General features: G+C 33.3%; 1 protein-coding gene across 1 annotated transcript; it reads left to right on the top strand.

Annotated features, from left to right (window-relative positions):
- The first annotated feature begins 8,999 nt into the window (after positions 1–8,999).
- Positions 9,000–14,427, top strand: LOC308690804 (C-type lectin domain family 10 member A-like). The gene is made up of 10 exons (XM_081365495.1): positions 9,000–9,121; positions 9,272–9,358; positions 9,635–9,730; positions 9,818–9,916; positions 11,040–11,144; positions 11,264–11,317; positions 11,495–11,569; positions 12,181–12,338; positions 12,420–12,529; positions 12,750–14,427. The coding sequence occupies exons 1-10, from the start codon at positions 9,055–9,057 to the stop codon at positions 12,910–12,912; spliced, it is 1,014 nt and encodes a 337-aa protein (XP_081221621.1). The 5' UTR covers positions 9,000–9,054; the 3' UTR covers positions 12,913–14,427.
- The last annotated feature ends 29 nt before the right edge of the window (positions 14,428–14,456 follow it).

The following is a 14,456-nucleotide window of genomic DNA, read 5'->3' as shown; positions in this document are numbered from 1 at the left end:
GCACTCGTGTCCTCATATGAGGTGGCAGAGGGTGAAAACACTGCGAGAATCACGTCAAATTCCATGAAATACAGCACTATACAGTAAATTATGTTTTTATGTCTGGGTTCCACAATTACGTCAGCATTTTCCACATTGTGGAAATCATAGGGCCCTACAACAGGTGCCATCAAAATGACTATTTATGGACATTAATGCCACCAGTTTCTGATAAATTCTTAGTGGGAAAGAGTGTTATATCATTACTATATACATATAGTATTTATTAATTTGTTTTATATATTTTTCCTCTGTTTTAATTTTAGTTTGTGTTATTTATTTTTGTTGTATTTTTTTTCAGTTTAATTTCTGTTTAATCAGAAATTCAGTTTCAGTTTAGATGCTTTAAATAGTATACATTTATTTATAAATTATATATAAATTATTAATTTTAGTAGCCTACTTAAACTTGAAATATTGTCTTGGCTTCTAAGTGAAATATTTACTTTACAAAGGATTTTTTTATATTTTATTTCATTAACGTAAATTATTTTAACAGTTTTAGTTGGTCAGATTCATGATTCAAATACTTACTAATTGTAAGTATACTAGTAATTGACCATCATCCCACAAATGCGGCGTTAAACCTGTATTTACTTTACAACATTCCTTAAACTTTGAAAGAAATCATACAGAAAGCAAGATACAGGATAATTGAGGGTGGACTCAAACTTGATGCTCCTAATAGCATCATTGTCATGAATCAGACCTATGTCCGATGGCCACCGGAGGTATTGACTTTCCCGGACTCCATTTCCTACACTCAAAAAATGATTTTAGCTCTTTGTTCAATTTCATTAATTAAAATGAGCATATACAACACAACCCTTCATAGAAATGATTCCAGCTTAATTTCATTAAACGTAATCAATGTAATTTGTAAAAAATTTGGTTTACCAAATTTTTTTTAATTGAGTCAACATGAATATTTTTCGTTCGTCTTAACCGGATGTCACTCAAAAAAAGAATTTTGGCCTCTTGTTAAAATAATTAATTACAATAAGCAAAAGTAACACGATTGTTTAATATTGTCACAACTTAATTTAATTGTGTTCAATCAACCTAATTCATTTGTGTGAAAACTACATGAATCATTGTTGCTGACATCTAACTGGGCAGTGGATCTGTAGTTCCCAGCATGCTTTGCAAGGGACTGCATTAAGAGGGTCAATTTAGGGAAAAAGTGTTATTTTATGTGTTTTTCAGTAAATGGAAAGATGTTGTTAGTTAATGTTAGTGTTTAATGTTCAGTTATGTTAGAAACTTAGAGGACTTTCTGTAATGTTTTTGAATTTTGTGGTTACCATTATGCAGAAGAGTGGCGACTGTGTTTAGGCTGTGGGCTCAGTATTATGCTATATGTGCATTAAACCTCATGTTCAGGCTGTGGGCACTCAGTATACACTGTGTAAACCTCGCTTACAGACCTGCACAAGTAATAATTCAATTGAATACTAGTAGTGTCTATCATTAGAAGTGACCATAGAGTCAAATTAACAAAAATTATAATGTTGGTTATTTAAGGCAGGACAAAAACTAAATGTAGTTAACCTGACAAAACTTTATCTAGCAGGAATGACTAAATTAATTTAAATTCATACAACAAGATTACAACAAATTATTTCAAACTATTTCGATTTTGTTGGAAAAGTGTAATTCAATTTCGTGGAAAACCTTTCCTTAATTTAATTAAGTTCGTTCAACAGATTATTTTTTTGAGTGTATGCACCCCGTACACTCAAAAAAATAATCTGTTGAACGAACTTAATTAAATTAAGGAAAGGTTTTCCACGAAATTGAATTACATTTTTCCAACAAAATCGAAATAGTTTGAAATAATTTGTTGTAATCTTGTTGTATGAATTTAAATTAATTTAGTCATTCCTGCTAGATAAAGTTTTGTCAGGTTAACTACATTTAGTTTTTGTTCTGCCTTAAATAACCAACATTATAATTTTTGTTAATTTGACTCTATGGTCACTTCTAATGATAGACACTACTATTATTCAATTGAATTATTACTTGTGCAGGACTGTAAGCGAGGTTTACACAGTGTATACAGTACTGAGTGCCCACAGCCTGAGCACAAGGTTTAATGCACATTTAGCATAATACTGAGCCCACAGCCTAAACACAGTCGCCACTCTTCTGCATAATGGTAACCACAAAATTCAATAACATTACAGAAAGTCCTCTAAGTTTCTAACATAACTGAACATTAAACACTAACATTAACTAACAACATCTTTCCATTTACTGAAAAACACATAAAATAACACTTTTTCCCTAAATTGACCCTCTTAATGCAGTCCCTTGCAAAGCATGCTGGGAACTACAGATCCACTGCCCAGTTAGATGTCAGCAACAATGATTCATGTAGTTTTCACACAAATGAATTAGGTTGATTGAACACAATTAAATTAAGTTGTGACAATATTAAACAATCGTGTTACTTTTGCTTATTGTAATTAATTATTTTAACAAGAGGCCAAAATTCTTTTTTTGAGTGACATCCGGTTAAGACGAACAAAAAATATTCATGTTGACTCAATTAAAAAAAATTTGGTAAACCAAATTTTTTACAAATTACATTGATTACGTTTAATGAAATTAAGCTGGAATCATTTCTATGAAGGGTTGTGTTGTATATGCTCATTTTAATTAATGAAATTGAACAAAGAGCTAAAATCATTTTTTTGAGTGTACAGAGACTAATCACCTGCACAGGTGTTTTCCATTATCTGCTGGGCTTCTTCGCCCGAAAACGGGCGAAAACTTGAACGTTTCGAATTGTTTAATTTTTTTTGCTTCATCGGATAGGGGTGAAACTTGGTGACTTTTGTTTTATTACCTATATGAACACACAAAAAAAATCAAGGAGATGATTCTGATATGTTAAAGGGTCGTAAAAAAAAAAGTCACACTTAGCTTCCTCCCGCCCGAAAACGGGCGACATAGGAAATGAATGGGAAATACAAAAAAATAGGAAAACTCAGAGAAACTTTTGGTGGTACAAGCTACAGATCAGCCACTGTGCTGAAAAAAAGTGTACAGCAATAAAGGGGTGACACTCTAAAATATCAAGAGTGCAAATAAGACACCCCCCCCCACACACACACACCTACACACACAAACACACACACACAGAGAGAGAAATGAACTGGTAAGACTGAAACAGCTAATTTTGCCCCAAACTATATAAAAATTATATAATCATAATAACTCCAAAACTATAGCAAGGAGAGTCAAAAGGTAGGTATCGTTTGAAAGAACTCTTTTTAAATTTTTTGAAAATATAAATTACATTACATTTGGACATTGTCCTGCCAAGAAACAGCGGATAAAAGACAATATATATATATATATATATAATTTGTATTATGATTTTGCATATCTTTCTTATTTGTCATTGAATAACTCAGGAAGTAAATAAGGTAGGAGAAAAAATTCTTTTTTAGTGAAGTCCCCCTACATGTTAGCTGCATCTGGATAAAAAAAAAATATATTTTTTGGATAAAGGAATCAAAAGTTACAGCATTTGGAAAAGAGACAGCCTTTTTGTACAGTCTTTGACACCCCCTCATGGGCAATTTTTTCTCCATGAATAATATCTTGTCATAAAAGCAATAGATTATGTTAATTTTGGGCTCATTTTAATTGTAATAATATGCTGTAAAAAATGAAGTGCCATTTTCAATTATCTGAGAATGTTTCATGAGCTGTATGATGTTTTTGACACATTGCAGTACATTATTTTATAGATTATGAAAAAAAAAGAAATTATATTTATCAGCAAATAACTCAGCAATACTTAAGAGTATTTCAAAGTGGATACATTCACTGTAAAGTTCAGACTCTAAGCTTTCAAATGACATCAACTTTGTGTTAATCAAGGCAAGATTTTTAAAAAATATGGTAAAGAATATTTTCGCAGCTAGGTGGCGCCTGCTGGCGGTACACTCGGTTTTAGAGGGATTACTCAGCACTCGTTAGGAGTTAATAAATGTAATTAGATGCATTAAAAAGCTGAGATCCTAAGATCCTAACCTAAGATCCTAATAATTTGTGCTGTTCCATTCAGTGGTTGCTTAGTAATAATTTTTTTTCTTTCCGAATGGGAATAAATCAAATAAATAAATAAAAAAGCTATAGGCCGCCTATAGGCGGTTATAGGACATGACACAAATTAATACATTTTGAAGCCACTAGATGGCGCTCTTCTCACTTGAAAAAAAAAATTTTTTAGGCCTGCACTCTATTTTGATGTGAAATGTTGCATTTATTGAAAAATAAAATAAAAAAAATAAAATAAAAAAATATATATTAATTCTAATGGAAAAAATAGCTCATAAAAATTATATAATTAATGCAAAGTATCATAAAAAATTCTAAAAATTCTAAATAATAATCAGAAAACATTATAGAACAAAAATATATTTAATTGGTTATCCTGGGAAAAAGTAAAGTAAAATTGTAAGGCTTCGCCCGTTTTCGGGCGGGAGGAAGCTAAGTGTGACTATTTTACGAAGAAGCCCAGAGGGTTAAGCAGCATTCACACTCACACTGCGAGGTCTTGGTTTGCCCCGGCTGACATTTCTAAGTGTTTATCTTGATATTCTGTGACCCTTCTGTGTATGATCTTGGGTTGTTAGACTACTGTTGATTCTCTGCCGCCTGCCCATGTGATCTTGCTCTCTGGAACTTCGACTGCTTTGCTGCCTGCCCTGACTCTTGCCTGGTATCATTTCTGTTTCTGCTCTGCCTCTGATATTCCTGCCACTGTTGTTTGAACACTGCCTGTTTGACCCTGATCTTGATTATTAAAGAGAATCTGCAAATGGATCCACATGCTTCCGACCCCTCATTACAATCATATTGGTTCTGTTCATTTGTACATTGTACAACTCTTATAAAATTATCCTTAGAAACAGTTACAGATCAAGTTTTACATATGAATTACTCTTGCTTCCCTAATTCAGTATATTTTTACATGTTTGAAAGTCCAAGCTCAGCACAAATGCAGTGTTTTGCTCACTCAGCTTAATGATTTTATTAGAAGTGCTATTTTAAATGGTAAAAATGAAAATTCCCCACAGTTTTCAGAAAGAATTAAGACGTTTACAGAGTAACACAACTTGACCAAAACCACTTATTTTTGTCGAATAAAGGAGAAGACAACACATTACAGACTGTTTTTACGAGCGTTCATGCTTACGGTTGCCAGATTTCAATAACTGAAACCCCAGTCAGAGCTTTTCAGTTAAAAGAGCACGTTTTCTACCTGGGGCTGTATTCACAAAGCATTTTATCTTACCACTATTATACTCCTAAATCGCACTAAAAGATTTTAGCTAGGAGTTTTCTCTTAAAAGTTATTCACAACGCCTTCCAGACCTACTCTTAGTAAAGAAAAATGACAACTCCTAAACTAAGAGTGAGTCTTCGTTGCTATGGATGACGTCATTACTCATGCACGAGCTTGACTGAAGTGACCACCTTGATTGGCTGATGATTGTAACGCGGGAATGATTCCAAACACCTCCCCTACGATGATGAGTGACAGGTGACAGGTCTGAGAATGCGTGCGCTACACAAGTAGTGCGAAGGACGGAAGATGATGAATAACTGAATAAATAGCCTAAATGAATAAAGAGTAAGGCAAAACAAATAGCCTAGTAGCCTAATGAAACATATGGATTGATGCAATATCTTTGCAACATTATTGAATTAATCTGTCACTATATGCCTCTGCCTACGTTTGCAAAGAGAAGAACATTTTAATTTGATACGTTACAATTAGTTTACATGCAATGAGTAGCCTAGTTTTGGTTGTTGTTGGTGGCGTTATTGCATCCCTAGTTATGCCTACAATGCTAAATTGTTCCCTCGCGATTGGAAGCTCCTGTAGCCGCCGCATACGCATTTCAAAACATCGCAACGTGAAATGCCACAAAAAGCGGTTTGTGAATAGGTCTTAGTGAGTTAGGAGTCCTCTCGACTTCTTTTAAGCTGTCCCAGGCTTACCCACTAAACATTGGACGTCGGATAGACGTGCAGATCATGTCTATATTGGGTCCGTCGGTCCATGACCAATTCTGGACATCTATTCGACGTCCAAACTAGGTCCACTATTTGGACGTCCAACCATGACCCAACTTGGACGTCATATAGACGTTCAACATTGGACCTTTGAACTGGGTAATTTTTTTCGACGTCCAAACTAGGTCCACTATTTGGACGTCCAACCATGACCCAACTTGGACGTCATATAGACGTTCAACATTGGACCTTTGAACTGGGTAATTTTTTTCGACGTCCAAACTAGGTCCACTATTTGGACGTCCAACCATGACCCAACTTGGACGTCATATAGACGTTCAACATTGGACCTTTGAACTGGGTAATTTTTTTTGACGTCCAAACTAGGTCCACTATTTGGACGTCCAACCATGACCCAACTTGGACGTCATATTGACGTTCAACATTGGACCTTTGAACTGGGTAATTTTTTTCGACGTCCAAACTAGGTCCACTATTTGGACGTCCAACCATGACCCAACTTGGACGTCATATTGACGTTCAACATTGGACCTTTGAACTGGGTGATTTTTTTCGACGTCCAAACTAGGTCCACTATTTGGACGTCCAACCATGACCCAACTTGGACGTCATTTTTACGTTCAACATTGGACCTGAACTGGGTAATTTTTTGGACGTCTATGACAGGTGCAGGAAATTTACATGATTATTATAATTTTTTTAATTTACAAATGAAGAGCTCTTTTCCAAAACGCGAGTTTGTCGTGTCATTTTGCTGTGTAATGAACCTATTCACTGCTCCATCCACGTTTCCAAATCGCTATATTTAAAATGTAATAAATTTTTAAAATATTTAAAATATTATATTTAAAATATTTTAAATGTACTGCAAGATGCTCGTGATCCAAGCGCCGAACCTATTTTTAGCCTAAACGCGATAATCATAAATTATATCACTCTCTCTGTAGCTCAAACAGTAGAGCGTTGGCACGTGGAGCAGATGATCACGAGTTCGAGTCCCAGGTAAAGCAAGGTGTGTGTGTGTGTGTGTGTGTGTGTGTGTGTGTGTGTGTGTGTGTGTGTGTGTGTGTGTGTGTGTGTGTGTGTGTGTGTGTGTGTGTGTGTGTGTGTGTGTGTGTGTGTGTGTAAGAAACCGCTGTTTTGTTTGAGAGCACTGAGCGCGATTTATTGTAAACAAACTTTTGTGGATGGACGTCGAAAAATGACGTGCGGAAGACGTCGAAAAATGACGTGCGGAAGACGTCGAAAAAAGACGTCGCCTGGCGTTACAAAACAACCCCTTCAATGGACCAAATTTGGACGTCCAAAAATTACATGAAAATGACGTCACTACGACGTCACATTGCGCAGTGGGTAGGTGCTACTTTTAGGGCTAAAATACTTCGTGAATTACTCTTAGTCAAAAAAATTAGGAGTCCTAAAGTTACGAGTGACGCCCATTATTTTTAGGAGTTGCTCCTAAATTCGCCAGTTAGGAGCTACTTTTAGCCTTAAAATTCTTTGTGAATACGGCCCCAGGTCTTTTCTTTTCTTTATCTGGCAACCATACGCACGCGTGCACTTTCTACACTTTTGAAGAAGTGCGGGTGAACTGAAAACACAGACAAGTAAGCTGGAGTTCTGCAATCTTCACATTGAAAAGATTTTCTCACGACCAGCATTATACATCATCAGCATTTTCCGCATTGTGGAAATCATAGGGCCCTACAACAGGTGCCATCAAAATGACTATTTATGGACATTAATGCCACCAGTGGGAAAGAGTGTTATATCATTACTATATACATATAGTATTTATTAATAATTTTTAATATATTTGTCCTCCGTTTTAATTTTAGTTTGTGTTATTCATTTTTCAGGTTAATTTTTTTCTTATTTTTTTTATCTGTTTAATCAGAAATTCAGTTTCAGTTTAGATTCTTTAAATAGTATACATTTATTTATAAATTATATATAAATGATTAATTTTAGTACTTAAACTAGAAATATTGTCTTGGCTTCTAAGTGAAATATTTACTTTACAAAGGCTTTTTTTATATATTATTTCATTAACGTAAATTATTTTAACAGTTTTAGTTGGTCAGATTCATGATTCAAATACTTAGTAATTGACCATCATCCCACAAATGCGGCGTTAAACTTGTATTTACTTTACAACATTCCTTTTGTAAAGAAATCATACAGAAAGCAAGATACAGGATTATTGTGGGTGGACTCAAACTTGATGCTCCTAATAGCATCAATTCATTTGTACATTGTACAACTCTTATTAAATTATCCTTAGAAACAGTTACAGATCAAGTTTTACATATGAATTACTCTTGCTTCCCTAATTCAGTATATTTTTACATGTTTGAAAGTTCAAGCTCAGCACAAATGCAGTGTTTTGCTCACTCAGCTTAATGATTTTATTAGAAGTGCTATTTTAAATGGTAAAAAGGAAAATTCCCCACAGCTTTTAGAAAGAATTAAGACGTTTACAGAGTCACACAAGTAAAAAGACCAAATAGCAAGTTAAATGAGACAAAATGAAAACCTAGATCCATGGAACGGGACACTTTTTTGGGGGGTGGGGAGAGGGGGAAGTCTTGTAAAACTACCGTCTATTATTTAAAAATTACCAATAAATTGCATGTTGGCAAATCAACTAATTGCATGCTGTAAAGTGACATAGGCGTCATTAAACTTATCATGAAGAAAATGTACATCTTTATCATCTTTATCATCTTTATCATGTAAATTTTTAGCATTAAAAGTTTTCCTGTGTGTGTCTGAGTAACAGAATAAAGATAATCTTCCCACATGGAATTGCCTATATATCACTTCCTCAGAATGTGGAAGTGACATTTTTTTAAGAAACATAAATGATTAATAAATAGGAGGTGTTGTTTTTCATTTCAACCATAAGCAGCAAGTGACTTAAATTTGCTCACATTATATTGTCCTTTATAGAAAATGGATTGTTCTGAAGAATACATTCAAATGGATATGGAATGTGAACCAAAGAAATCATTTTGGAGAGGTTTGGAAGATTTACAATTTCACATTCAGTTGGAGAAAAAAGCAAAAAGAATTAAAACATGGCATTGCAAAATTAAAATATAAAATTTTGACATTATATATGTGATATAATCAATATAAATTTATTAAGGATTTTGTCTGTTTTATTCAGGTCGCTCAAATCACAGACAAACTGGCATCCTTGTGCTTCTAGGAACAGTTTGCATGATTTTTTTCATCATCATGACTTCTGTCATCTGTGAGTTATTAATTAAATACTGTCTTTAGTGTTTTGCTACTAGACTGCTTTCATTTAGCACTGGTGTGGATATGGACTGCAACATCTTTGTGTTTTTAGTGTGACAAATAATGTGAACATGGACTTTTTTTGTTCAAGATCAACATTTACTAAACTGCTATTTGTGATATGAACTGAACTGCTTTGCTCTGAGCTTTAATAAACTATTTGAATTAGAATATGAATATATAAAATATTTGCAGAGAAGCTGAAAAAGTTTGTCTGTTTATTTTGAAGTTTCGCATCAAGAAAGAAAGTTCTCAATGCTGGAGAGTTGGATTAACAGCCATACGTCTGATCTAACCTCAGTCAAATCTGAGTTTCAGATCTCAGGTGAGAACTTCTTCATCATCATCATCATCATCATCATCACAGATCAGTTTTGGTAATGGACTTTTAATTAATAATTGTTTTTGACAGATAATGACTTAGAAAAGAAGGTTTCTGAGCTGCAGAACTTAGTATCCAGTCTGAGTTCATCTTTGAATATGTCTGGCTCAATTAACACAATGACCAAAGGTTAGTGTCTTGACTGCCGTAACTCTGATGTTTTATTTTGTAAGAGATTGCAAGGATGATAATCTTTTGATAACAAATGAATCATAAACAAAGTTGCAACTGTAAATATATATACAGTACCAGTCAAAAGTTTGGAAACATTACTATTTTTAATGTTTTTGAAAGAAGTCTCTTATGCTCATCAAGCCTGCAGTTAAAAACAAAAAAAAAAACAGTAATATTATGAAATATTATTACAATTTAAAAAAATGGTTCTCTTTTTTAATATATTTTAAAATGTAATTTATTTTTGTGATGCAAAGCTGAATTTTCATCAGCAAGTACTCCAGTCTTTGGTGTCTTATGATCCTTCAGAAATCATTCTAATATGATGATTTAATACTCAGTTATTATCAATGATGGAAACAGTTGTGCTGTTTAATATATTTTTTTGGAATACTTTTTTTCAGGATTCATTGATGAGTAAAACGTTAACAGCATTTATTCATAAAAACACCATTTATTCAAAATAAAAACATTTCTAACAATATAAATCGTTACCATCACCTTTTATCAATTTAACACATCTTTGTTGAATTAAAGTACTAATTTCTTTAAAAAAAAATAGTTATTGTTCCCAAACTTTTGAACGGTAGTGTATATTGTTACAAAAGATTTCTATTCTAAATAAATACAGTTCTTTTTAACTTTTTATTCATCAAATAATCCTGAAAAAAGTATCTCAGGTTATAAAAAAAATATTAAGCAGCACAACTGTTTCCAACATTGATCATAAATCATCATATTAGAATGATTTCTGAAGGATCATAAGACACCAAAGACTGGAGTACTTGCTGATGAAAATTCAGCTTTGCATCACAAAAATAAACTACATTTTAAAGTATATTAAAAAAGCGAACCATTATTTTAAATTGTAATAATATTTCATAATATTACTTTTTTTTTTTTAACTGCAGGCTTGATGAGCATAAGAGACTTCTTTCAAAAACGTTAAAAATAGTAATGTGTCCAAACTTTTGACTGGTACTGTATATATATATATATATGACACTGCAAATACTCTAAGATATTATAAGTGCATTGATCATTTACTTATTTGTCCCTCTCACTCTATATCAATAAGAAATGCATGAAAAGAAGTTGTCTAATATTGAGACCTTGATTACTGATCTCGGATTGTCACAGAGTTCACTCGCATCCAAACAAGAGGAAAAACTACAAAACCTGGGTGAGTGCTGGACGTATGTTTCAGCTTTGAATCCTCAAATTTAAAACTGCATATTAAGGAGTTGAAGCTGTATATTGATTGGCCCATGATAAAACTTTCTCTTCTTCTTTCCTCTGTAGTGAACAGTTTGATTTCATCTCTAAGGTTTTATTCACGCACACGACTTATCCCGAGTAAGACCTAAAATTATACTAATTAATATAAACACAAATACTAATTAAAATATAAATGTTAATAAATGTTTCATAAATAAATCTTAAATATGATGTTATACAGAATTAAGCTTTTCCTGTATTAGAAGAAATCATGCTGATATGTTGTATTTTTCTGACTTTTGTATTCAACTAAAGTTGGCACGTCAAGCTCAGACCTGGAGGAACTGAAAAAATCTATTCGAGCTCTTTCTTATAAACTATCATTTACCAGTGAGTAAACTCTAAATTCAAGATGCAATATTGTGCTCAAACATATGTAGCTTCTGTTTTAATGCTGTTATGCAGCAGAATAGCAGGTTATTTTACCAAAATATGTCATAATGAAGGGCATCAGGCAGCACAACAAGAATTATATTAACTTTAATTACGATATTTTAAGATGGTCAAAGTAAATGAGGAGAAGCATTTTTTTGGGGGGGGGATAATATTCAGTATTATCTGGGTAGGATTACATTTATTTAATCTGCATGAGACAAAAAAAAATTTGCTCTGTAATTTTTACTCAGGGTGTGTAAAAAAAAAAAAAAAAATATTGAAATACTTAAAATCACATCCGTACAGTTAAACAAGAATTTATGATACCACCTCACAGAGAAAACTAGTCCTGCCCAAATATTGTTTATGGCGGTGGTTTACCAGAATGAAAATTATATCGATTTCAATAATTGGTCATGTCCTCATTTGAAAAAAAAAATATATATATTTTACTTTGATGTTTTAATTAAATGTGTTGAATGACTAAGTAAAACATTATTGTGTAAAACACTAAGTACTGCAACATTATTATGCATTCTCTCTCTCTCTCTCTCTCTCTCTTATAGACTTATTTCCTGGCTGTCCTGAAACTGAGTGGATCCCATTCAGCAACAGCTGTTACCTGTTCTCTAATGACAAAATGAACTGGACCGAAGCAAAAGATTACTGCGAAGAGCAGGGCGCGTTACTCTTAAAAATAGAAGACGGCTCTAAGAAGGAGTGGGTGTGTAATACACATACACAAAAACCCTTTTCCTACCTTCCATTCTGTCTTTCAGTGATTAACTTTTATCCCCCTTCCTAGCAATTTGTTACCAACTTCGCCAACTCACATGACTACTGGGTCGGTCTAACAGACCAGAACACAGGGGAATGGAGATGGGCGGATGACACTCCTTACACCATGGATAAAGCGTGAGTTGAATATAATATAGAGAACAGAATATTCGGTTCTCATTGTAACATAAAATTGATTGGCCATTGTGTTCACACGCTCAACAGATAGGCCTATGTCTGTGATTGGCAGAAATGCTGGTATCGTCACATTTTTTTAAATTGCAATGCTGACTTGGTGCCGAAGTAACAGTACTTTTAAGGGTACCGTTAGTAACAAATTTTAATTATATTTTTGCAGACAATGGAGAACTGGGCAGCCAGATGATTGGACTGAACACAACTTGGGAGAGGAAGGAGAGGAAGGAGAGGACTGTGGGCACATTGCATATGATAGTTTGCTTAATGACATCCACTGCTCTTCCAAATTGAAGTATATATGTGAAAAGGGAAATTCAGACTAAAAATTGCTGCAGCAAAGTGTCCAAAAGCACTGCGCAAATAGGCTTAGTTTTGAGTGTATTGAGTTTTTGTGAGGTGGGGTGGGAATAATCCCGAAATTGTTTTTCTTTGTTTGTGTAAATTACAAATCACATTAATGATGTGTATATCAAAGTTGTGGTGTAGTTACTAATATGACTACATTGATATCTCATTCTACCATGTTATCCCTTCTCACTTCAACAGTCAACAAATTCACACTGATAAACTGTATATAAAACACTTATAATAATCATAAATAAAATAACTTGTCTTCCTGTCATGCAGTAAAGGATCTGAATGATGTCCTGAATATTGTGATTTAAAATAAATAATTATTTTAAAATACTTCAAAATGTGTCATTATTTGAAATGATTATTGTGTGATTTCTATTGTTGCACAGAAGCAGTAAGATGAAGCTCATCTCTCTTTTTTTTCAAGTAAAATTTAATTTATTACTAGGACACCAATTGAACCTTGCTGACATGGAGGGAAAAAGTTATAATCACTTAGCAAATCCAAAACATTTTGCTAGCTAATGAGAAATTAGTATAATTAAAATTTGTATAATTTTTGTATTGGTGGATCAACCAAAGTATCATTTCTTTGCTCATGATGTATGATGATGAGTCTTCTGCACTTACCTGAGACACCCGGTGAAGAAGCTTCAAACATTTAATTCTTCACACATCCTGCATCTGTGGCTTCTGTGTAGCTGAAATAGCATTTGCAGTTAGTTATGTTACTTTTTTTTCTTTCTTTTTTTCAAACAAACTTGCTTTCAAGGTATCACTTATGCATTCACTGGGAATCAACACACATGACCTTGGCATTGCTACCGTTTGAGCTTTAGGAATGCTTTTACAGAAAATGCTATTTTTGACCACATAAATGCAGCCTTGAGGGGCAAGAGACTTCTTTCAAAAACATTTTTTGAAAATCGTACTCATTCCAAACTTTTGACCAGTATTACAAACTAATTATGGTGTAATTAATCTAAAACCCGTGAAAGGAAAACGAGAAGAAATCGTACTTGGACTTGACAAATTTAATTGACGAACTGAATTTGATGCGCATGCGCAGTAGCTTCACCCTTGAACTGAATGGATAAATATGGAAGACCAATCTGCCTATAAAAAGTCGAATTTATGACAAAAGGACATTACAATTTAGATTTTTTTTAAATATCATAATTATGACTCAGTAGCCTATGATGTTATGAGTTATGACTCAGTATCTCAATTATGACTTTTTAATCTCATAAATGACTATTATTACTTTTTTATCATTTCTCAATTTTAATCTCATATAATTATGACGTTTTATGTCATAATTACGACTTTTATGTCAATTATTACATAGTAAGCCATAATTATGACGTTTATGTCATATTTAAGATTGACCAAAGCACGATTTTTTTATTATGTGGCAGAAATTATCTCCAATATAGATAAAAGCAAGCACACACTTACTTTGAAATAAATAAACCCCTTTAATCAAAACCAGAGGTCTTTCTGTACCAAAATG

The sequence above is a fragment of the Scardinius erythrophthalmus genome, assembly GCF_964197995.2.
Source record: "Scardinius erythrophthalmus genome assembly, chromosome: 5".
Lineage (NCBI taxonomy): Eukaryota > Metazoa > Chordata > Actinopteri > Cypriniformes > Leuciscidae > Scardinius > Scardinius erythrophthalmus.
Note: the sequence above shows the minus strand (reverse complement) of the source record. Positions and strands in the feature narration are given on the sequence as shown.

What these genes read in the sequence shown, in the direction of transcription:
- LOC308690804 (XM_081365495.1), top strand. Translation starts at nt 9,055, where the DNA reads ATGGATTGTTCTGAAGAATACATTCAAATGGATATGGAATGTGAACCA. An exon ending in CATCATGACTTCTGTCATCT is followed by an intron (nt 9,359 to 9,634) that starts GTGAGTTATTAA and finishes TTTATTTTGAAG; the next exon opens with TTTCGCATCAAGAAAGAAAG. An exon ending in ATCTGAGTTTCAGATCTCAG is followed by an intron (nt 9,731 to 9,817) that starts GTGAGAACTTCT and finishes TGTTTTTGACAG; the next exon opens with ATAATGACTTAGAAAAGAAG.